Source organism: Myotis daubentonii, assembly GCF_963259705.1.
Source record: "Myotis daubentonii chromosome 1 unlocalized genomic scaffold, mMyoDau2.1 SUPER_1_unloc_1, whole genome shotgun sequence".
Lineage (NCBI taxonomy): Eukaryota > Metazoa > Chordata > Mammalia > Chiroptera > Vespertilionidae > Myotis > Myotis daubentonii.
The window spans coordinates 791,722-815,901 of NW_026775446.1; the positions used below are offsets into that span (position 1 = coordinate 791,722).

At 48.0% G+C, this 24,180-nt stretch overlaps 1 protein-coding gene and 1 gene segment (V, D, J or C); one reads left to right on the top strand and one right to left on the bottom strand.

Annotated features, from left to right (window-relative positions):
• Positions 1-4,327: 4,327 nt before the first annotated feature.
• On the bottom strand, positions 4,328-24,180 carry LOC132225724 (Ig heavy chain V region 1B43-like). The segment is given in 3 exon segments: positions 4,328-4,405; positions 5,036-5,337; positions 24,092-24,180. Coding segments are annotated over 3 exon segments (426 nt in total).
• On the top strand, positions 19,066-21,261 carry LOC132225674 (disintegrin and metalloproteinase domain-containing protein 21-like). Its single transcript, XM_059680711.1, has one exon. The coding sequence runs from the start codon at positions 19,066-19,068 to the stop codon at positions 21,259-21,261; it is 2,196 nt and encodes a 731-aa protein (XP_059536694.1).

Genomic DNA, 24,180 nt, shown 5'->3' on the forward strand with positions numbered 1-24,180 from the left:
CCTTGTTATTTTCATCTATCAGATCATCTACAAAACTCAAACCTGTACATGTGAGGAGGCAGGAGAGGCTGGGCTGGACACTGGCCACAGCCTCCGTCTCTAAACTGCGGTTTCTGTCACAAGCACACAGCTGCCTCCTGAAACCAAAGATTTCACTCAACTTCCCTGCTGTTCACTTGCAAAATCCTGGTTCCCAGCCTCTCAAAGTGGGAGAATTTCCATCATTTACACATATCGCCCTGGCTGGTGGGGCTCAGTGGTTGGAGAGTCATCCCCACACCAAAGGGTTCGAACTCTTTAGAGTCACCACCACCATCATGTGGAGGCAGCAGGTCTTTATAATTGGGTGCACCTCCCTCTCCACACGGGAAGAAACGGATATGAACTATGTGGTACATATAGAACAAACTATATGTTGATGTAATAATTATCCAAACATGCAGAGCATGTTTATAATATTTTGTTGGGGCCAAACTGACAATTGTTAGGAAGCAGGACCTCAAATGCTACAGAGAATAACAGTTTGCAGCTACATTTGTGCATTTGAAGTTAAAGAGGGAAAGTGAGGAGTGACATGGAGATGGGAGAGAGAAAGGCGGGCACTGGATGCCAGGATAGTTCACAGGAGGTTCTCTCTCTCTCTCTCTCTCTCTCTCTCTCTCTCTCTCTCTCTCTCTCCTCTCTCCTTTCTCTTTCTCTTTTAAAATCTTTATTGTTAAAAGAATTATGTAGGCCTTCCTTTCTCCCCATAAACCCCATCCTGTTCCTGCCTGTCTCCCACCCATGTCCTCACCACGCTATTGTCAGTGTCCATGCGTTAGGCATATATGCAGACAAGTTCTTTGGTTGATCTCTTTCCACCCACCCTCCCTTGCCTTCCCTCTGAGGTTCCATGGTCTGTTCATGCTTCTATTTCTCTGGATCTATTTTTGTTCATCAGTTTATTTGGTCCATTAGCAATGCAGAGTGGTGCAGCCATTATGGTAAACAATATGGAGTTTCATTCAAAAATTAAAAATGGAACTTCTATTTGGCCCAGTGATCCCATTTCTAGGAATAAATCCTGATAAACCCAAAACACTCATCAGAAAGAATGTATGCACCCGTATGTTCATAGCTGTGCAATTTACAACAGCTAAGCTTTGGAAACAGCCTAAGTGCCCTTTAGCAGACAATTGGATTGATGGGGAAAATAAGGCATTTTGGGGGGCTAGCAATCTGAATCTGTGCACTAACCTAATGTACATTCTTGATGGTCTGTAATTAAGTCACTGCCCCTTTCTCCACAATCTGGTCTTACAAGACCGGTTTACCTAAGTACTGCTCCCATTTCACAGAGGCCATAAACCATGAAGAAGTCCCAGAGGGGGTTATAGTGCTGCAGCCAGGCCAGGCCTTTAGGTGTGGTCTCATGACCCTGACCCCAACACACGGGGCTTTTTGCAAAGCCCCAGAAAGGTCCAGAAGTCTGATCCTTCTTTGGGGGACAAAGAAACCAAAGGGTATAAAAGAAGAGCTTTCTCCATATTGGGTTGCTCAGGATTTGGAGAGAAACAGTCTCCCCTGAGTGGAACATCTGAAAATAAATGGGTTTTTCCTGTATCTCCTGTACTCCTGCGTATTTCTCGGTCGGCTGTTAAATTCTGTAACAGGATAACTGTGGTACAGAATCTACACCGTGGAATACTATGCAGCCATGAAAAAGAAAGAACTCTTATCATTTGCGACAGCATGCGTACATCTGATGAGGGGTTAATTTCCAAAATGTATATGAAATACGATTTTTTTGGACTGGAACACCCAGTACTCCACTAGGCAGGATGGTTCCGGGTTCTTTGTCCCTCGGAGCAGAAGAATTAATTCAGGGACAGTAGGTGGGACAGCAAAGGTGGAAATTTATTAAAGAACAAGTACTGACAACCACATGGGGAGCGGGAAAGAGTCTCACTGAGTCCCCTTTCCACGGTTTATAAAGGCTGCAGGTCTTTGTGCCTTCATATCCCCTCTGATTGACCACTATTCCCTTAGACTGGTTATTATGGTAACTCCTGAGCTCAAAGTTCCAAGGTCACATGGGACACATGAGGTTCTCCGTCTCTCTTCCCCATTGTTTTCTATTCCCTTTAGACTTTCTTCTCCTTTTGGATGAGGGGCTTCCTCACCTTCATTTTGTAAATGTAGACCTTGATGTTCCCAGCTCCCTCATTCTAAGGAAATCTACCTTCTACTGCTCTGCAACCCTGTGCTTTTTCCATGGTCCCCTTAAATTCTAAAATTCTTAAAAGTTGCCGAAACCGGTTTGGCTCAGTGGATAGAGCGTCGGCCTGCGGACTGAAGGGTCCCTGGTTCGATTCCAGTCAAAGGCATATACCTTGGTTGCGGGCACATCCCCAGTAGGAGATGTGCAGGAGGCAGCTGATCAATGTTTCTAACTCTCTATCTCTCTCTCCCCTCCTCTCTGTAAAAAATCAATAAAATATATTTTAAAAAAAAAGTTGCTAAACCTGTCTTTTTTTTATACCTAAAAATGCCTCTGTCATATAGAGAACTCATACAACTTAACAAAAGGAAGACAACAACACAATTGAAAAATGGGCAAAGGGCCTCATAGGTAAGTCTCCAAAGTGGACACACAGATGGCCAAGACGTGCTCTCCTGTGGGTGGTCATGCTGATGTCAAAGGTGTGTTAACCCAGATGCACAGGAACAATGGATGGGGTGCTTAAGGCAAAGATGAGCCTTTTAGTAAAGAAGTCATAGGCCTGGGCGTGCCCACCCCGAGGACTGCCCAGGTAGGACATGTGATTAGACCCTCCTGTGAGGGTCCTGTCAGTCACTGAGTTTTGTCAGATTTATGACAGAGCCCCCCTTTTGTTCGTAAATAAAATCCTTAAAATACACATAGGACAGGGATTTCTGTGAGCTCTGTGGCTGAGCCTCTGAGCAAAACTATTTTAAGATGGAGCAGGAAATGATATCTTTCCTCAACTCTCCACCTGCTCCTGGTCCTGACCCCTTCCTGGTTCTGAGCGCCCACTGGAGTTCAGGACGCACCCTGCAGCCCAGCCCTGCTGTCTCCTCAGGGAGGTTAGTGTCTGGGCTCACACTGACTTCCCCTCACTGTGTCTTGCACAGTAATACACAGCAGGGTCCTCAGTCGTCACAGAGCTCAGCTGCAGGGAGAACTGGTTGTTCGATGTATCTCTGGAGATGGAGGTTTGGCTGTTGAGGGAGGGCCTATAGTTAGTGTTTCCATTATGACTTATGTCCCACATCCACTCCAGCCCTTTCCCCAGGGGCTGGCGTATCCAGATCCAGTAGGAACCACTGGTTGTAATGGAGAAACCAGAGACAGCACAGGTGAGGGAGAGGGTCTGCGAGGGCTTCACCAGTCCCGGGCCCGACTCCTGCAGCTGCACCTGGGACAGGACACCTGCGACAGAGAGAACACAGTGAGTCCTGATCTCAGATGCAGGATCCCTATCTTCTCAACTCTAAGCCCCTGAGTCACTCACATCTGGGAGCTGACAGCAGGAAGATGAAGAGCCACATGGGAGTCATGTCTTGCATGTGAGGTCCTCGTCCTCCAGAAAGTATTCTCCAGGGTCAGGAGGCCCTGCATTTAAGTGGCCACTCACTGTGTGTGTGTCTGGTGGCCGTGTGGGCATTTGCATATGGGAGGTGTCTGCACATACAAAGGGCAAGAGGTGAGGGCAGTCCCGGTCTGTGGGGCTTCTCCTGGAAGAGGTGCTCACTGTGCCTCAGAGAACCAGGCCCTCCTTGGGGTCCTGGTCACCATTCACAGGGACCTCTCCTTCCACACCAGGGTTTATGCTGCAGGAGATGATCAGTAAGTAGGATGTGGGCACAAACAGTGACTCCTGGGTCTGTCCACCACGATGCTCTGAAGCTCACGGGCCCCTGGAGGTTCCCTCAGCACAGGTGTTAGCTGTTGGAAGTGCTCCTAGGTTAATGCTCAGCAGTGTCTCCACCTGACACAGGAGGGACCTGCACAGACTGACATCATACATGGACACTGCATGTGTGTTCAGCAGGATGGATAAGGCCTGTTTCAGGCCAACTGAGTGGCCCTTGCCCTGGTGTCTCAGGGAGGGCCTGGTACAGGAGATGGGCATGAAGGGATGACGTGGGGCTGCAATTAAGGCAAAATCTACCAAGTGGGAAGGAGAGGGCAGAGCACAACCGCATGGGATTCCTATACAGGCCCCATGGATGAGAGTGTGGGTGGCAGAGGACAGAGGGTGAGTGTGGGATGGTGTCTGCGGAGCTGGAGGCACAGCAGAGGTGGGTGGGACCATGTCTCCCTTCAACAGGTTCTCAGGATGCTGGTGGTTCCCCAGGGGAAGCGGGACTGGTGTTGGGACACGTCTCCTGGGACCAGGTTCTGAGACCCACAGGGAACAGGGCTCAGGAGGGCTGTGACAGGGCCCATCATTGGACCTCCAAGGCACACAGAGAGGCAGCGCCCACAGAGGTCAGACCCTAAACCTCCATAAGCAGCCATGCCAGTGAGGAGCAATCAGCTAACTGCCACCAAAGGGCTCCTCCAGGAGTACAGCAAGGGCTGATCACCCTCAGGTGAAGTTTGGGGCCTGGACTCCGTGTGCCTCTCTCAGCACTGCATGGAAGGTGGGGGACATCACTCTCAGTGAGTGGACAGCAATCCCTACAATGAATCCCCAAACATCAGGGACCTGGTGACAGGAAGGCTCCAGATGAGAAGTCAACCAGATCTGAAACACAGCCACTTCTTGCTTTTTCCTGCAGAGAATTTAATTAAAGACACAAAGAAGGAAGCAGGCCCTGACCCAGGGACGCTAGGAGTGAAGAAAACATTGACCCCAATAGGAAGCCTGCACAACCCTCCAGGGACAGCAGCTGAGCTGGGACCCTGGGTTTGCTGGTCCTGAGCGCTCCCTGGTGTCCTGGATGCTCCCTGCAGCCCAGCCCTGCTGTCTCCTCAGGGAGGTTAGTGTCTGGGCTCACACTGACTTCCCCTCACTGTGCCTCTTGCACAGTAATACATGGCCATGTCCTCAGTGGTTACCGAGCTCAGCTGCAGGGAGAACTGGTTCTTGGATGTCTCTCGGGTGATGGAGGTTTGGCTCTTGAAGGAGGGGCTGTAGTTAGTGCTCCCATCATAACATATAATCGCAATCCACTCCAGCCTCTTCCCTGGGGGCTGGCGGATCCAATGCCAGCAGTAACCACTGGTTGTGATGGAGTAACCAGAGACAGAGCAGGTGAGGGAGAGGGTCTGCGAGGGCTTCACCACTCCTGGGCCCGACTCCTGCAGCTGCAGCTGAGACAGAACACCTGCAATGGAGAGAACACAGTGAGTCCTGGGCTCAGATGCAGGATCCCTATCTCCTCAAGTCTAAGCCCTGAGATACTCACATCTGGGAGCTGACAGCAGGAAGAGGAAGAGCCACATGGGAGTCATGTCTTGCATGTGAGGTCCTCGTCCTCCAGAAAGTATTCTCCAGGGTGAGGAGGTCATGCATTTAAGTGGATGCTAACTGTGTGTGTGTGTGTGTGGTGGCCGATTGGGCATTTGCATATGGGAGGTGTCTGCACATACAAAGGGCAAGAGGTGAAGGAGGTCCTGGTCTCTGGGGCTTCTCCTGGAAGGAGGTGCTGACTGTGCTCTCAGAGAACCAGGGCCTCCTTGTGGTCCTAGTCACTGTGCCCAGGGACCTCTTCTTCCACAGCAGGGACTATGCTGCAGGAGGTGGTCAGGAAGTAGGATGTGGGAACAATCAGTGACTCCTTAGGGATAAAACCAATGAGGCTCTGTTTCCATGAATATAGATAGATATAGATTTATAGATATAGAGATAGAGATAGAGATAGAGATAGAGATAGAGATAGAGATAGAGAGATAGAGATGATAGAGATAGAGGTAGAGATAGAGATAGAGATAGATATAGATATAGATATAGATATGGATATGGATAGAAATTGATTTAGATATTTTTTAGATATATATATATTTTAACTATAGATGCATTTGTAGATAGACGATATAGATATAGATATAGATATAGATATAGATATAGATATAGATATAGATATAGATATAGATAGATATAGAGATTGTTTTCTTTATCCTTACTTGAGGATATTTTCATTGACTTTTAGAGAAATGGATAGGAGAGAGGGAGAGAGAGAGAAAGAGAGAGAGAGTGTAGAGAGAGAGAGAGAGAGAGAGAGAGAGAGAGAGAGAAAGATAAGAGAGAAATATTGAACAGTGAAAGACGGTGAGAAAGGGAGAGACATTGATGGCAGGGAACATATTTATCATTTGCCTCCCATATCTGTCAAGACTTGGAATCAAACCCACAACCTTGTCATTCATTTGTTTTAATATATATTACATTTTATACATTTCAGAGAGGAAGGGAGAGGGAGAGACAGATAGAAACATTAATGATGAAGGAGAATCATTGATCGGCTGCCTCTTGTGTGGTCATGACTGCGAATCAAGCCCACAACCCAGGTATGTGCCCTGACCAGTAATGGAATCATAGATCGAAGCTCAACCACTGTGCCACACCAGCATGGATTATTGCATTTTTGAAATATGTTTTCAGTTAGTTCAGAATTCAACCTTGATGGTTACTCAATTGTCCTTCAGCACTTACAGTCCTCATTTGTTGCAGGAGGTTCGTGTTCAAGAGACCAGAAGTCCCATTTGACACGGTTTCACTTACAAAGTGATCAGAGGATAAACTAAGACAAGTGTGCGCCTAGAGCCAGTGGACCAAGTGTTGGGGAGAGCGTAGTGTCTGTGAGGGTCCCTGGGAACCAGAAACATGAACTAGAGAGACACAGACTGAGCTCCCGGGTCCTATTCCCTCAGGGCAGTTTGGTGCTGGACGTGTAGCAGCTGCACGGCCTCCTTTGTTGTGTTTTTTCTCTAGACTCTGTTATCGATTGAATTTCATGTCTTGGACATAGAAGAACCTCCTTCATGATCAGGTGTGTATGGGAAAGGTGTTGGAAATAATTTAGTTTAGGTTATGAAAATCTTGTTATTGGATACCTGATGTCTGCATGTGACCCTGTGACCACTGTGCCACGTTATGGGGTTCAACTGGAACCTACACCTCATCCAGAGCCACACTGGGGGTGGGGAGCTAACTGGGAACATGATGGGGGATTAACCAAGACCGAGGACGCACATGACCAAGGCTCTTGATTCATTAGGTTGTCATCTCCTTGTTGTGTAGCCAGTTCAAGTTTTCTTCCCTCACTTTCCTCTGAAACAGCCCACATGTTTCCTAGAGCCATGAAGACACTCTGTTGAGAGGGTGCAGGGGCACAAGCCATTTGTGTGTTGGCTTTGTATCTTCCATCTTTCCTGAATTCTAGTTCTATCAGCTTCTATACTGTGTTTAGGGTTTTCTATGTACAAGATCCTGTCATCTGCTTACAGATAAGGAGAAACATTTTAACTGGTTTCTTTCTTATTTAGACATTTGAAGTTTCCTTTTCTTGCCTAATTATTCTGAGAAGGACTTCTAGTTTTAACGAATAGAAGTAGTCACAGGGGAGCCCTTGTCTTGGTCCTGATGTAGGAAGAAAAGCTTTGAAATTTTCTCTGTGTAGCATGATGTCACTTGTTGGCTTTTCAAACATGGCCTTTAGTATATTGAGGTCCATCGCTTCTACAACTAATCTGCTAAGAATTTTAATTCTGAAGCAATTTTCAATTTTAAAGGCTTTATTCTGTATCTATTTATATGACGGTATACTTTATCCTTCATTATGTGGATGAGATTTAACACAGTTACTGTTTTACGTACATTGATGCATCCTTGGATGCAAGGATGGTTTCCCACTTGACCTTGGTAAATGATCCTTTCTGTGTGCAGTTTAGTTTCCTAGCATATCTTTGAGGGTTTTGCATGTAATTTCATCAGGGATATTGACCTGTCATTTTTGTATGTTTCTACTAGACTTTGATATGAGTGTAATGGTCACTTCAAGAAATCTGTTTGGAAGTGTTGTCTCTTTCCTTAATTCTTGGAAGACATCAAGAAGAGTTAATAGAAAGTTATCAAGTCCTATTTGAAATTCTGGTAGAATTCACCCTTGAGTCCATTTGGTCCTTGGCTTTAATTTGGTGGGAGGTTTTCACTATTAATTCAATTATTTTTTAAAATTTGTAGCAATCTAGCAAAGTTGGGATCAAGTTCCTAATTGGAGCTTCTACTAAGAGGGCTGAGAACTGTTGATCTTAACAGGTGTGGCCAGTGTTGAAATAATAGTTGCTTGCAGACCTCAAATTTATTTCGTATGTTTCATATGACATTCAAGAGAATGAAATATAACCCTATTTTTTATTTTTAAACAATTAAAAAGAAATATTTCTTTATTGATTTCAGAGAGGAAGGGAGAGGGAGCGAGAGATAGAAACATCAATGATGAGAGAGAATCACTGGTTGGCTGCTTCCTGCACGTCACCCACTGGGGTATGTGCGCTTGACCAGAATGAAACCCAGGACACTTCATTCTGCAGGCCGGCGCTTTATCCACTGAGCTAAATCAGCTAGGGATAACCCCATTTTCTAATATAGAATTCATAAAGTACAGTGTATAAAGACATGAACAGTTTTGTATTATTGCTCATGAGTGAATGCATGTCTTTTCCAGAAACGAGTGTGTGACTGTGTGTGTGTTCCTGTGACTATGTGTGTGACTGTGTTTGTAACTCTGTGTGTCTGTGTATCTTATGGTTTGTGACTGTGTGTGACTGTGTATGTGACTGTTTGAGTGTGTGTGACTGCGTGTGTGTGTGACTCTGTGTGTTTGCCTATGTGTCTGTGTGACTCTGTGTTTCCTGGGCAAGTTTTAAGAGGACAGTATGGATGCAGGGAGTCCCATGGACGCTCCTTGGCTTCCAACATGCTCCCGATGCACATCTCACCAAAGTGAAGCCAGAAAACCTTGGATCCAGGAGGAAAGGTGGAGGAGGAGTTTGATGATGCACATCCCAGCCTCAGGGTAACCTGTTACCACTGTGGGGTTAGCACTGCTTCCTGATGGACAGCAGGGGCCCCAAGTGTGCATGGATGTGGGACTCCCTATGTTTGGTGCACTGAGCTGACAGCTCTTCTGGGGATCAATGTGGACCCAGAGAGGATGGGTGAGGTCCACCAGCCCTGAGTGAGCTCAGGCCTTTCAGCAGAGGGAGGGCCCTGTGATCTCCCTGGAGCCAGGCGGGGGAGGGCACATGAGAGTCAGACACTGAGGGAGATGTGACCCCCAGGGAGGGAGACAGAGCTGTACACACAGCCCAACCCCAGAAACCCACCCGTGGAGTTCACACTCATCATCGAAACGTTGAAAAGACAGTGAAAAAGCCACTTTTAGAATTTGTGAAGGAGCCTTCGTGAAGGAGAGTCCTTGTCGCTGTCACCTGCAAACACATGTCCCTTCTTCACTGTTGTCTGCACTGAGAACATGAAAAGGAAGAGCCTTCCCTGGAGGCAGCTGAGAGCTTGAGAGGAAATCCCTGCCCCCAACATGAAGGCCTTTCCCTCCCCACCTCCCTCTGCCACTGCCCCTGGGGCTGCGGGTCCTTAGCGCCCCCTGCTGTCTGGGCGCCCCTTGAAACCTAGCCCTGCTGTTTCCCTCAGGAGGTTAGTGTCTGGGTTCACACTGGCTTCCTCTCAGTGTGTCTCGCACAGTAATACACAGCCGTGTCCTCGATGGTCACGGAGCTCAGCTGCAGGGAGAACTGGTTCCTGGCTGTGTCAGCAGTGATGGAGATGCGGCCGTGGAAGGCTGGGTTGTAGCTTGTGCCCCCTGTCCAGTACCCTATCCACTGAAAACCTTTCCCTGGGGGCTGGCGGATCCAGATCCAGTAGTCACTGCTGGTGAATTAGCCCCCCCGACACAGTGCAGGGGAGGGAGAGGGTCTGCGAGGGCTTCACCAGTCCTGAGCCCGACTCCTGCAGCTGCACCTGGGACAGGACACCTGGGACAGAGAGAACACAGTGAGTTCTGAGCTCGATGCAGGGTCCCCACCTCCTCACGTCTAAGCCCTGAGTCACTCACAGCTGGGAGCTGACAGCAGGAAGAAGAAGAGCCACATGGGAGTCATGTCTTGCAGGTGAAGTCCTCTTCCCCCAGAAAGTATTCTTGAGGGTGAGGAGGCCCTGAATTTAAGTGGACGCCAACTGTGTGTGTGTGTGTCTGGTGGCCTTGTGGGCATTTGCATATGGGAGGTGTATGCACATACAAAAGGCAAGAGGTGAGGGAGGTCCTGGTCTCTGGGGCTTCTCTTGGAAGGAGGTGCTGCCTGTGCCCTCAGAGAACCAGTCCCTTTTTTGGGGTCCTGGTCACCGTTCCCAGGGATCTCTTCTTCCACACCAGGGGTTATGATGCAGGAGATGGTCAGGAAGTAGGATGTGGGCACAATCAGTGACTCCTTAGGGATAATATCAATGAGGATCTGCTCTCATGGATATAGATAGATAGATGGATATAGATATAGATGACATAGATATAGATTATACGTAAGATATATATATATAAATATAGTTATATATATCGATATAGATAGATCATGGTGCCCCCCCATCAATTGCCCTGCAGAAGATGGCCTGGGCCTCCCTCTGTGGGACGATCATGGCGCGATCTCTGAGCCCCCAATCATTGCATCACACCAGCATTGGTGGGCCTGGTGCCAGTTCGTGTCGTAGCGTGGTCGTCCGGAAGGTTTCTGAACGGTTGTTCTGATATTTGGTCATTTGGTCAATTTACATGTTATCCTTTTATTATTATAGATTATTATTATAGATATTTGACTGCTTTATTGTCTCCTTAAGGAGAAAATAAATGTGCCTCTGCTGGGATATATAGATATAGATATAGATATAGATATAGATATAGATATAGATATAGATATAGATAGATATAAATATAGGTATAGATATAGATATTGATATAGATATAGATATAGATATAGATATAGATATAGATATAGATATAGATATAGATATAGATATAGATATAGATATAGATATAGATATAGATATAGATATAGATAGATATAGATACAGATAGGTATAGATGTAGATACATATAGACATAGATATAGATATAGATACAAATATAGATAAATATAATATAGATATTTATAATAATTAAAGCCTAAGTGGCTCTTGTGCCCTCGCGTAATGCCCTCACATCATCACAATATGGCCAACACCATATAATCACAAGATGGCTGCCCCATTTAGTCACAAGAAGGCTACCACAAGATGGCCACCACAAGATGGCTGGCAGGGGAGGGTAGTTGTGCTGATCAGGCCAGCAGGGGAGTAGTTAGGAATCAATCAGGTTTGCAGGGGAGCAGTTAAGGGGCGATCAGGCAGGTGAGTGGTTAGGAGCCAGCAGTTCCAGAATGTGAAAGGAATGTCTGATTGCAGGACATCCCTGTAGGATCAGTCTAAACCCGCAGTCGGAATTCCCCCAAAGGTTTCTCAGATTGGAGAGGGTGCAGGCGGGGCTGAGGGAGCCCCCCCCCACCAGTGGCTGAATTTTGTGCACCAGGCCTCTAGTAGATATAAATATAGATACAGATATAGATGACATAGATGCATATATAAATATAGATACATATATAGATATAGATACAAATACATATGTAGATATAGCTCTTATTTTTTTAATCATCCATTGAGGATATTTTCATTTACTATTAGAGGGACAGGAAAGAAGAGAGAGAGAAACATCAATGATGAGAGACAATCATTGTTTGACTGCCCCATACTGGAGATGATGCCAGCAACCAGAACATGTGCCCTGACCAGGAATGGAACAGTGACCTCCTGGTTCATAGGTTGATGCTCAACCACTGAGCCATGCTAGCTGGGCTGTTCCTGCACTGTTTGGATTCACAGAGCTCCCTGTGTACCTGGGCTCTGGTCAGCAAGACTTTAGCAACATCATAGATGACCGGGCCCCAGCCCTTCCCTCACTTCCCTCTGACATCAATAGCTATGGGCATGTCCACCATGATGCTCTGAAGCTCAGGGTCCCCTGGAGGTTCCCTCAGCACAGGTGTGAGCTGTTGGAAGTGGACCTAGGTCAGTGCTCAGCTGTGTCTCCACCTAGCACAGGAGGGAACCACACAGACTGACACCACATGTGGGCACTGCACGTGGGCTCGGCAGGTGGTGAGGTCACTTCATGTCGCCTGAATGGCCCTGGCCCTGGCGTCTCAGAGAGGGCCTGGCACAGGAGATGGGCATGAGGGGATGATGTAAGAGACTGGCAGGCAGAAGCAGTTAGGGGCAATCAGGGAGGCAGGCAGGCAAGTGATTAGGAGGCAGCAGTCCAGATTGAGAGGGGGGTTCATTTAAAGCAACACCTAACAGGGGGGAAGGAGAGGGCAGACACGGCCACACGGGACATCCTGTGCAAGCCCCATGGAATGAGTGTGGGCGGCAGTGGACAGAGGGTGAGGATGGGGTGGTGTCTGTGGAGCTGGAGGCACAGCAGAGGTGTGTGGGACCATGTATCCCTTCAAAAGGTTCTCAGCATGAAGGTGGTTCCCCAGGGGAAGCAGGATAGGTGTTGGGACACGTCTCCTGGGACCATGTTCTGAGACCCACAGGGAGCAGGGCCCCGCAGGCCTATGACAGGGACAATCACTAGGCCTCCTTCCTGCCTCTATCAGGGGACATACTGGGAGTTGAGTCCATCTTCCAGGCTCACAGAGGGGCAGCGTCCACAGGAGTCAGACGCTGAACCTCCATCTGCAGCCATGTCAGTGAGAGGCAAGAGGCTAACTGCCCCCAAAGGGCACCTTCTGGGGCAGAGCGAAGGGCTTTTCACCCTCAGGTGAGTTTTGGGGCCTGGACTCCGTGATCCCACTCAGCACTGTGTGGAGGGTGGTGGACTTAGGTCTCAGTGAGGGGGCAGGAATCCCTACAATGTTTTCCTTGTCAAACCAGAGAGTGACCATCAGGGACATGGTGACAGGAAGGGCCCAGATGAGAAGTTGACCAGATCTGAAACATAGCCACTTCCTGCTTTTTTATTGCAGAGACTCTAATTAAAGACACAAAGAAGGAAGCAAGAACTGCCCCTGAGACGCCAGGAGGGAAGAAAGCATTGACTCCAATAGAAAGCCTGCACAACCCTCCAGGGACAGCCTCTGAGCTGGGATCCTGGGTTTACTGGTCCTGAGCGCCCTCTGGTGTCCTGGACGCTCCCTGCAATGCAGTCCTGCTGTCTCCCTCAGGGAGGTTTGTGTCTGGGCTCACACTGACTTCCCCTCACTATGTCTCTTGCACAGTAATACATGGCCCTGTCCTCGGGTCTCAGGTTGCTCATTTGCAGATACAGCGTGTTCTTGGCGTTGTCTCTGGAGATGGTGAAGCGGCCCTTCACAGCTTTGGCGTAGTATGTGCTACCACCATTACTACTAATAGCAGAAACCCACTCCAGCCCCTTCCCTGGAGCCTGGCGGACCCAGTGCATCCTGTAGCTACTGAAGGTGAATCCAGAGGCTGCACAGGAGAGTCTCAGAGACACCCCCCCCCAGGCTGCACCAGGCCTCCCCCGCACTCCACCAGCTGCACCTCACACTGGACACCTGCAAACACAGAGACACAAGGTGGACTAAGAATCACATGGAAGCACCAACATGCACAGGCACAGGTCTCAGCACTCCCCACTCCTGAGAACGACCTTGAGAAATAAGGAGGAAAACACAACTTGGCACCAAGTCCATGCTGGAGCCACTGGGGTCCTGTCTCAGGCACTTGGGTTCTGGGTGTCTCCCCAACATGCCGGGCAAGGGCCCTCTTTTATGAGCAGGAGGAGAGCCCCATTTGCATGGAGTCTGTCTATAAGGGTGCAGCTGAGACCCTGGGCTGCAGGCCTGACCTTGTCATTCTCGGGGCCACCCCAGATGGGAAAGGAATCAAGGACGCTGGCCACAAGGGCTTCCATCCTGACTCCCCTTCCTCCCTCCTTTCCTGAGACCCGTCACCCTGACCCCATTCCTTTGGGGGCAGCTTCCAGGATTGAGAGTCCTACTTCCTTGGGGTTTTGATGAGGACCTAGGGGTGCTGTCCAGAGGCACCTGGATGGGGCTTTCTCTCACTCTCCTTCACCCACCGTGGGTCATGTTGCCTTTCTGGGGTTTTCAAACGTGTCCTTTAGTATATTGAGGTCCATCACTTCTACAACTAATCTGCTAAGAATTTTAATTCTGAAGCAATTTTCAATTTTAAAGGCTTTATTCTGTATCTATTTATATGACGGTATACTTTATCCTTCATTATGTGGATGAGATGTAGCACAGTTACTGTTTTACGTACATTGATGCATCCTTGGATGCAAGGATGGTTTCCCACTTGACCTTGGTAAATGATCCTTTCTGTGTGCAGTTTAGTTTCCTAGCATATCTTTGAGGGTTTTGCATGTAATTTCATCAGGGATATTGACCTGTCATTTTTGTTTGTTTCTACTTGACTTTGATATGAGTGTAATGGTCACTTCAAGAAATCTGTTTGGAAGTGTTGTCTCTTTCCTTAATTCTTGGAAGACATCAAGAAGAGTTAATAGAAAGTTATCAAGTCCTATTTGAAATTCTGGTAGAGTTCACCCTTGAGTCCATTTGGTCCTTGGCTTTAATTTGGTGGGAGGTTTTCACTATTAATTCAATTATTTTTTAAAATTTGTAGCAATCTAGCAAAGTTGGGATCAAGTTCCTAATTTGAACTTCTACTAAGAGGGCTGAGAACTGTTGATCTTAACAGGTGTGGCCAGTGTTGAAATAATAGTTGCTATTTATAGATATAGATATATTACTGATATAGAGATTTTCTTTTTTTAATTTTGTTTTATTACTTAAAGTATTACAAAGAAAGAATATTACATATGTCTCCTTTTTATTTCCCCCTTGACTTTCTCCTAGCCTCCCCTACCCCCCAGTGTCTTGTGTCCATTGGTTATGCTTATATGCATGCATACAAGTCCTTCGGTTGATCTCTTACCACCCCGCCTCCCCAGCCTTCCCGCTGTAGTTTGACAGTCTGTTCGATGCTTCTCTGCCTCTGTATCTATTTTTGTTCATCAGTTTATAATGGTCTTTATTATAGATAAATGAGTGAGAGCATGTGGTATTTTTCTTTCATTGACTGGCTTATTTTACTTAGCATAATGCTCTCCAGTTCCATTCATGCTGTTGCAAATGGTAAGAATACCTTCTTTTTTACAGCAGCATAGTATTCCATTGTGTAGATGTACCATAGTTTTCTAATCCTTTCATCTACTGATGGGCACTTAGGCTGTTTCCAGATCTTAGCTATGGTGAATTGTGCTGCTATGAACATAAGGGTGCATATATCCTTTCTGATTGGTGTTTCTTGTTTCTTGGGATATATTCCTAGAAGTAGGATCACTGGGTCAAATGGGAGTTCCATTTTTAACTTTTTGAGGAAACTCCATACTGTCTGCCATAGTGGCTGCATCAGTCTGCATTCCTACCATCAGTGCACGAGTGTTCCTTTTTCTCCACATCCTCTACAGCACTTGTAGTTTGTTGATTTGTTGACAATACCCATTCTGACAGGTGTGAGATGGTACTTCATTGTTTTGATTTGCATCTCTCAGATGATTAGTGACTTTGTCCATGTTTTCATATGTCTCTTGGCTTTCTGAATGTCCTCTTTTGAAAAGTGTCTATTTTACCAAACGCACTAATAAACCGAGATTTCGCCAGAAAAAAGAAGAAGAAGAAGAAGAAGAAGAAGAAGAAGAAGAAGAAGAAGAAGAAGAAGAAGAAGAAGAAGAAGAAGAAGAAGGAAAGAAAAGAAAAGTGTCTATTTAGGTCCTTTGCCCATTTTTTTATTGGATTGTTTATCTTTCTTTTTTTAAGTTGTATGAGTTCCCTGTAATTGATGGAGATTAAACCCTTATCGGTGATAACATTGGAAAATATGTTCTTCCATGCAGTGGGTTTTCTTGTTGTTTTGTTGATGGTTTCTTTTGCTATACAGAAGCTTTTTATTTTGATGTAGCCCATTTGTGTATTTTCTCTTTAGTTTATAATGCCCTAGGAGCTGTATCAGTGAAGAAATTGCTTCGGCATTATTGTAAGTGAAATAAGCCAGTCAATGAAGGAAAAATACCACATGATCTCACTCATTTATGGATAATAAAGACCATTATAAACTTATGAACAAAAATAGATACATAGACAGAGCAGCCTTGAACAGACTGTCAAACTACAGCGGGAAGGCCGGAGAGGGTTGGGGGGCAAGAGGGGAGGGTAAGAGATCAACCGAAGGACTTGTATGCATGCATATAAGCATAACCAATGGACATAAGACACTGGGGGGTAGGGGAGGCCAGGGGATTGTCAAGGGCGGGGAAAAAAAAAAGGAGACATATGTAATACTCTTTGTAATACTTTAAGCAATAAAACAATAAAATAAATAAAATAAATTGCTTCGGCATATGTCTGAGATTTTGTTACCTTTGGTGTAGGCACGATGGTCCAGGGTGAGTGCCTCAGAGGTTTCTGGCCAAGGCCATCCTACCAACAGGCTGGGAGGGACACATACTCCCTGTACTGCCTTAGCTGTCCAGCACTGGAGGGCTGACAGTATCCATCCAGGCTCAGAGCACCTCACTTCCTCACGTTGGGGTCCGGGTAGACGTGTTTTTGTGGTCACCACTAGAGAGTGCCTCTCAAACACAGACACAGGATTGGTGGCTGGCTTTGGGTCAATGACCACATTCTCCCTGGAGGTGCCACTACTGACACTCCCACGGGAACCCTGGTGTGGCACCCTGCAGGGTCCCAGCCTCCTTGGAAAGGGCAGTTCCTTTTCAGTTGCAAATTCCTTTGTATCTGTACTTCTCAGGGACACAGGCACATCTGTTGCAGAGGAGCCAAATTCTGTTGCAGAAAGTGTTTCTACTGGCTTTCCAGGACATGGCATGTACCAGATCTCACAGACCTGGCATCTTTCATTCTTGCTGCCAGTGTTCATCCAGCCAAGACACCCCTCCTGGAGATCAGAGTCTGCTGAAAGGCCAGATGCTACTCCCTCCACCAGGGTACCCGAGGGTGCTGGCACCCTGCAGCCTCCACACCTCATGTCTCCTGCTGCACAAGCATGAAGTGACAGACTTTCTCAGCCCATCCACAGCATCCAAGAGGGAGGGTGAATGTATTTAGACTTTTTCAGCTCAGGTACCCACATGCCGCCCTCTGTGGAAACGGAAGAGGAGGTGAAGGAGTCTGTCAGCATCACAGTATGAGGGGCAGGTGAGCACTGTGGGAGGACTCAGAAGTCTTGCAGTGGGAAAGCAATGTGGGCAGCAGAGAACTCAATGTATAGCCCCGGAAATACACCCGTGACCACATTATGCTCAAAAAGTGACTGTAGCCTTTAATAAAAGGGCAATTGCCACCCTGTGCTGGAGAACAACCATCAATTCTTATCGCGACCTGTGAGTGAATTTCCCATCCTCTCCTAAAGACACTGCACAATTAGATAAAAATGTGTAAAATACTGGTTCACATGATAGGGAAAATGAGACATTTTGGGGGGCGGGGGGAGGGGGGCTAGCAATCTGAATTAGTTCCAGTAACCTGCTTTCTACTGCACTCTCTTGCTATCTGTAATTAACTTCATTTGTGAAAGAATGTGAGAGACAGGTTTGGTCTATCCTTAGTTCCTCCCATGCCAGGTGTCTCCTGGTTATCTGAGCTATGCTGTGCTCAAGGCTGCAAGCTCTCTACAAGATATCTGCTAAACACAATAAATGCTTCTCTTCCCTGTTTTTTTTTTTAAATATATTTTATTGATTTTTTTACAGAGAGGAAGGGAGAGAGATAGAGAGTTAGAAACATCGATGAGAGAGAAACATCGATCAGCTGCCTCCTGCACATCTCCTACTGGGGATGTGCCCGCAACCCAGGTACATGCCCTTAACCGGAATCGAACCCGGGACCTTTCAGTCTGCAGGGCGACACTCTATCCACTGAGCCAAACCGGTTTCGGCTCTTCCCTGTTTTGTTTTGTTTTTTAACTCCTTCAATATATGTAGAGAAATCTCATTGTCCAGGCAGTTCAGCATCTGGATCTTAGAGTCCCCTGAACCAGCAGCGCTGCTTTAATTAAAGGCTCTTTCCCGAACCTCACAGTATCTGACTGTCACTTCTGTGCCGATTTCATAAATCCCACATTCCATAACATCTCCCGTTAGACACCCGCAGGGGCCTGCCGTGTCTTCAGGGGAGAGCTGGTCAGCACGTGAGGATGAAGCATCTCTCAAAGGCCAGGAGAGAATCACAGGGAAGGACTCCAGGGAACAACCCCATGGCTCCCACTGGGCCAGAAGTCCTTCCCGTCGTCATCACCAGCTGGAGGAGGAAAAGGAAATGCTCATCCAGGAAGCCTCAGGTAGAGACTGGGAGACGCTTCCCTCACTAGCCCCCAAAGAGCTTCCAAGCAGCAATCAGCAGGAGCTCAGGGTCGGAAACTAATTAGCTGCAAACCAGAAGAAGACACATATAGTTACAATTTAAAGCCTTTCAACACCTATGAGGGTAAAATTAACAAAGCCCAGCTGGCCTGCCAGAGGCTTAGGGAGAAGAGGCCCCATAAAAAGGAAAACAGTGACCCCTGGGAAGTGACGCAGGCTCACAGAGCCAATGGGGTTGTAGGGACTTAAACTGCTGAAACTACACAGCATGTGTGCAGGTCGCTGGAGGGAAGCCTGAGGTGTGCAGGGGAGACACGGCCCTGCTTCCTTCTCTCTTATTTCCACCTTAGCATTCAGACCTGCCTCTCACCTCCCCCACCTCCACCCCAGCTGGATGCATGCCCAGCCCCACCCACTGCCACGCCCTTTCATTGTTACCTCAGCTAACACAGCCAGGGTGGGTTTTCTGTCACTATCCTCTTGGCAGGAAGTGGCCACCACAGATGGTGGGGACCCAACTTCACTGAGGACCTTCCCTCTCTCCATTCACATCGACGGTTCTCCCCCATCAAGGGCATGAGGCTGGCTGGGGGCCCCGTCACCCTGAGGACACCCCTCTTGCTGCTTGGGCTCTGGGTGGTGATGGCTCCTGCCCAGTGTTCTCAAGGTCGCCCCTCCTGGCGCTACATCTCCTCCGAGGTGGTGATTCCCAGGAAGGAGCTGCACCACAGCAAAGCCGTGTGGGCAGCAGGCTGGCTCTCCTACAGCCTGAGGTTTGGGGGCCAGAGACACGTCCTCCACATGCGGCGCAAGAGACTCTTTTGGCCTGGACAGGTGATGGTGATGACTCAGGATGACCAGGGGGCCTTGCAGGTGGACTCCCCCTTTTTCCCTCTCGACTGTTACTACCTGGGCTACCTGGAGGACGTCCCTCTCTCCATGGTCACCGTGGACACGTGCTATGGGGGCCTGGAAGGCATCATGAAGGTGGACGACCTTGCCTATGAAATCAAACCCCTCAAGGATTCCCAGAGGTTTGAGCACATCGTTTCTCAGATCTTAGCTGACACCAACGCCACAGGACCCACGACCAGGCTGGGATACAAGGCACAGAGGCACGCCCTGCTCTCCAACGTGAACACCAGTGCAGCCTCCAGGGTCAGCAGTAAGCTCTATGCATCCCACAGAGGAAACATGAAAGCCTGCCTCATGAGTTCAAATTCCATTTATACTCTGTACACAAATATGTCAGAAAACATCAAATTCCTAGTATATCTAGGGAGTTTAATGGACTCCATGTTCCGAGGCCTTGACATAAGGTACTACATCAGCATCATGGTCATTTATAATCAGAGGGATCCAGCTGATATGAACAACTTTGCGGTGCCCCAAGGTCCATTTGCTCAGAATTATCAGGCCAAAATTTATATTCCATTTAAGCCCTATACAGGCTTAATGATGCTGAAAGATGCACCCCATGAACTTAATTTTAATCCCGTTGGGAACAGTTTGTGCTCAGCCAGGAGTCTGGTCTATGTGGGTCACCTGTACAGGCATATATTATTGTTGGCGGTTATAGCCACCCAGCAAGTTGCGAGGACAATGGGTCTGGATTTTGATGAAAAGTCTTGTGTTTGCCAGCGAAGGACCACCTGCATCATGAATAGGTACCCTGTGTTGACAGATGCCTTTAGCAACTGCTCTGTGGTACACCTACAAAACTCCTATAGTGATAACCATGCAGCATGCCTCTACTTAACTGAATTTGTCCATGTAAACGAAAGCCTGACAGTCACTCGATGTGGAAACTCTGAGGTGGAAGACACAGAGCAGTGTGACTGTGGGTCCTTCAGTGAGTGCTATAGCAACACCTGCTGTGAAACCAACTGCTACTTCACACCTGGAAGCATTTGTAACAGAGAAATATGCTGCACAAACTGCACCTACACACCTGCGGGGACGCTCTGCAGACCGATCCAGAACATCTGTGACCTTCCGGAGTACTGCATGGGGGAGGACACGAGGTGCCCTGGGAATTTTTATCTCCAAGATGGAACCCCATGCACCGAGGACGGCTACTGCTATCATGGCAATTGTACCGACCGCAGTGTGCACTGCAAGGAGATCTTTGGGGAAGGCGCGCTGAATGCTCCAAAACACTGCTACGAAATTAATAGGCAGGGAAGCCGATTCGGACACTGTAAAATTACTCATCTGTTCAATCCAGGCCGTTGTTATGGCGATGACTATCTGTGTGGACGCCTACAGTGTGTGAACATCACTCATATGCCTCGGATGCAGGAACATGTGAGTTTCCATCAGTCTCTCCTTCGAAACACCTGGTGTTTTGGACTGGATACACACCGTGGAACAGGAGCAACCGACGTTGGTTTTGTGAGAACTGGTACACCCTGTCGTGATAACGCCTTCTGTTATAAGGGCTCCTGCAATTCTTCCATAGAAGAAATAAACTACGACTGCCCTCCTTCCAAATGTAACCACAGGGGTGTGTGCAACAACCAAGGGAACTGCCATTGCCATGTAGGCTGGGACCCTCCCCTGTGCATAAATAACGGTGCCGGAGGGAGTGTGAACAGTGGACCCCCTCCAAGAAGAACTCGGTCAGTGAGGACAAATCCTATGTCAATGATGTATTTGAGAATTGCTTTTGGTCGCTTGCTTGCCCTCATAGCCGCAATCCTCTTTGGCGTAGCCAGTAATGTGAGAGCTATCGAGGACACTCCAGTCACTGAAGTGGAAGTTAAAAACTAAACAGCAAGTCAGCCTACCAACCACTGTACAGCTCAGGCAACATGAAGAAACACCTAAAAAAAAGTCATCATAACCCGCTCTCAGAGCTCAAACCTACACTTCTGAGCGGCTGCAGGGGTCCTGTCCCATATCCAGGGTGAGTGCACCTTGGATGTTTTCACACCACTCTCTCTGACAGCTCACTGGCAGCGTCTGCAATAAAGCTTGAGCACCACATATTGGAGTCCTGTGCAGTTCTTGTAGGTCTGTAACAGCCCTGAGTGAGTCTGAGACTCAGGCCTGGAGAGGGGACCTGGTCAGCAGCTGGCCTTGCGCTGTGGACGCCTGTCCCAGGATTAGTGACATTGGCCACAGGTTCCTTTAGGACAAATTCCTGTCAGTTCCCCACAATCGTGCCCTTCAGCACCAAGTGTCCCCCAGTCCCTAGGTAAGGTCTCCTTCTCTAAACAGGTTGGGCTCAGGGCAATGGCATGCTCCCTGCGCACCCCCCCTCACCCCCCAACCCTGCCTGTTTCACACAGGGTGGCTGTGGGCTGTGAGTGAGGGTTCCTTGTCTGCTAGTGACACCTGAGCATCCTGGAGAACATCCTTCCCTGTGTGTAGGCGGACTAGTCAGTGGCACTCAATCAGAAAGGAGGAAGGAGTGGCCCACCTGACTCTGGCCTCAGGGTGCCAGCGCATGTGGGCCTCTCCTGCCCGCTGTGCATTGCAGAGAGCAGCAGTGAGTGTGATCTGAGTCCTGGGGAGGCACCAACACCCTCTTCCCCACAGGCCTGTGGGACTGGAAACCTCCCTCCTCTGTGTCTTCATAGTTTTCCTGGAAATACCATTGTACAATGTCATGTAAAACTGATGAAAGTAAAACTTTACCTGAACATTTTAAAATTAGAAATTTCCTCCATGCAACACAGGAACATCATGTGGAATTTAGAAGCCCAAATTCCCACAAATTGGTGGACCTGGGTGTTCATGGTGGTGTGGTTGAAAGGGGTCATATTCTAACCTGATTAGTTCAGGGAAGGCCTGCATGGCAGTTGTACAAACTCAAAGACCTAAAATAACCACAAAAGATGGTCTGAACATTAAATACTTAACTATAAACAGGTTATGGTAGGTAGTCATGTCCTAGGCCATTATTTTCCCTGACAAAGATCAACTTAGGTCTTTACTGAGCACATTTGTCTTTTTGCCTCTAAGAGGTGAAATGACTGGGTAACTTGTAATTTCCCTTTTTTTCTAGACCTCTCAGGGCACAGCAAATGGCACCAGGACATTCTCTCATTGTTATTGTTATCAAGTTATTTGCCAACTGTTAAGTATGTTAACTATCCTGTATCCATCTGTGTCAAAGAAGCACATGTTCATCATTTCACTTTTTACCCTATCCCAGAGGTCTCCTCGCTTTGCTTTATCCCACCTCCTTAATCTATCACCAATGAATTTCATGTGACCCATGTACGTCCCTTTCCTTTGATTGTAATGTATAAATACAGATGTAACCCACCATTCTCTGGAGCATTATCTCAATCCGTTGAGGTTCTGCTTTCCAGCATATGTGGACAGTTTAGCTCAAATAAACTCACAAAATCCTTTACAGGTTTCAATGGTTTTTCACGTTAACATTATACAGACATGTTCAGAGCTGAATCTGGGACATAAGTGGTCCCTTATTGATTGAAAGTGTCTTCTGTGATAGGTAATGTGGTAGAGCAGGGCCCCAGGCCTGTGGAGCTCAGGGTCTAGGTCTGAGTCGGTGAGAACTAGGACAGCAGGCAACAGTGGGTTCTGCTGAGGTGGTTTCCACATGCACCCAAGTCACTGAGCACCCAGATGGTCATGTGTGGTCAGATGGACACACACCTGTGGGTGGAGGTCCCGTTGGATGATCATAACCCCTGAAGGGCAGGTGGGCCTATGAGGAGGCAGGAGAGAAGTGGAGGCATATGGGCTTGTCGGGGACAGAGTCTGAGCTCAGCACTCAGGGGCCTGAGCTGTGCTGGGGTTGTTCTTGGTGGGAAAGTTTCCAACCACAGGGAGAGGAAAGCAGTCAGGATGGTCTTTGTCAAGAAAGAAAAAGGACATACTGGAATTCAGTGAAGAAAGGGTCACTAGGCATGGTGGTATCTCATCTGCAAATGGGCAGTGTCCCTCCCTCATTTGTGTCTGCAGTAAGGCCACGAGAAACTAGAGCCACAAAGAAGGAAGTGTCCGTGGAGACAGCTGAGCCTTGAGAGGAAACCCCTGGGCCCAGGAGGTAGACACTTTCTTCCCCACCAAGTCCACAGAAGCTCCTGGGTCTGGTCTCTATGCTGGGTAGGTCTCTGTCCTGGGCCCTCTGCTGGTCCTGAGAGCCCCCTTGTATGCTTAGTGCATCCTGGTATCCTGAGCCTCCTGTCTCCCTCAGGGAGGTTTGTGTCTGGGCTCACACTGACTTCCCCTCACTGTGCCTCTTGCACAGTAATACATGGCCATGTCCTCAGTGGTCACGGAGCTCAGCTGCAGGGAGAACTGGTTCTTGGACATGTCTATGGAGATGGAGGTTCGGCTCTTGAGGGAAGGGCTGTAGTGTCTCCATTATAACGTATGCACCCCATCCACTCCAGCCCATTCCTGGGGTATTGGTGGATCCAATTCCAGCAGGACCCACTGGTGATGGAGTAACCAGAGACAGCAGGTGAGGGAGAGGGTCTGAGAGGGCTTCACCAGTCCTGGGCCCGACTTCTGCAGCTGCACCTGGCACTGGACACCTGGGGACAAGGAGCATCAGTCCTGCCAGTCAAGTGCAGTCACAGCCATCCCATGACCCCTGTCTGACCCCTGAGACCCTTACCTTGGGGGGCTGTCAGCAGGCACAAGAGAAGACCCAGCAGCCTCATCTTCTTCTAGACCACAGCTCTGCCTTCCCAGAGACCTCAGCCC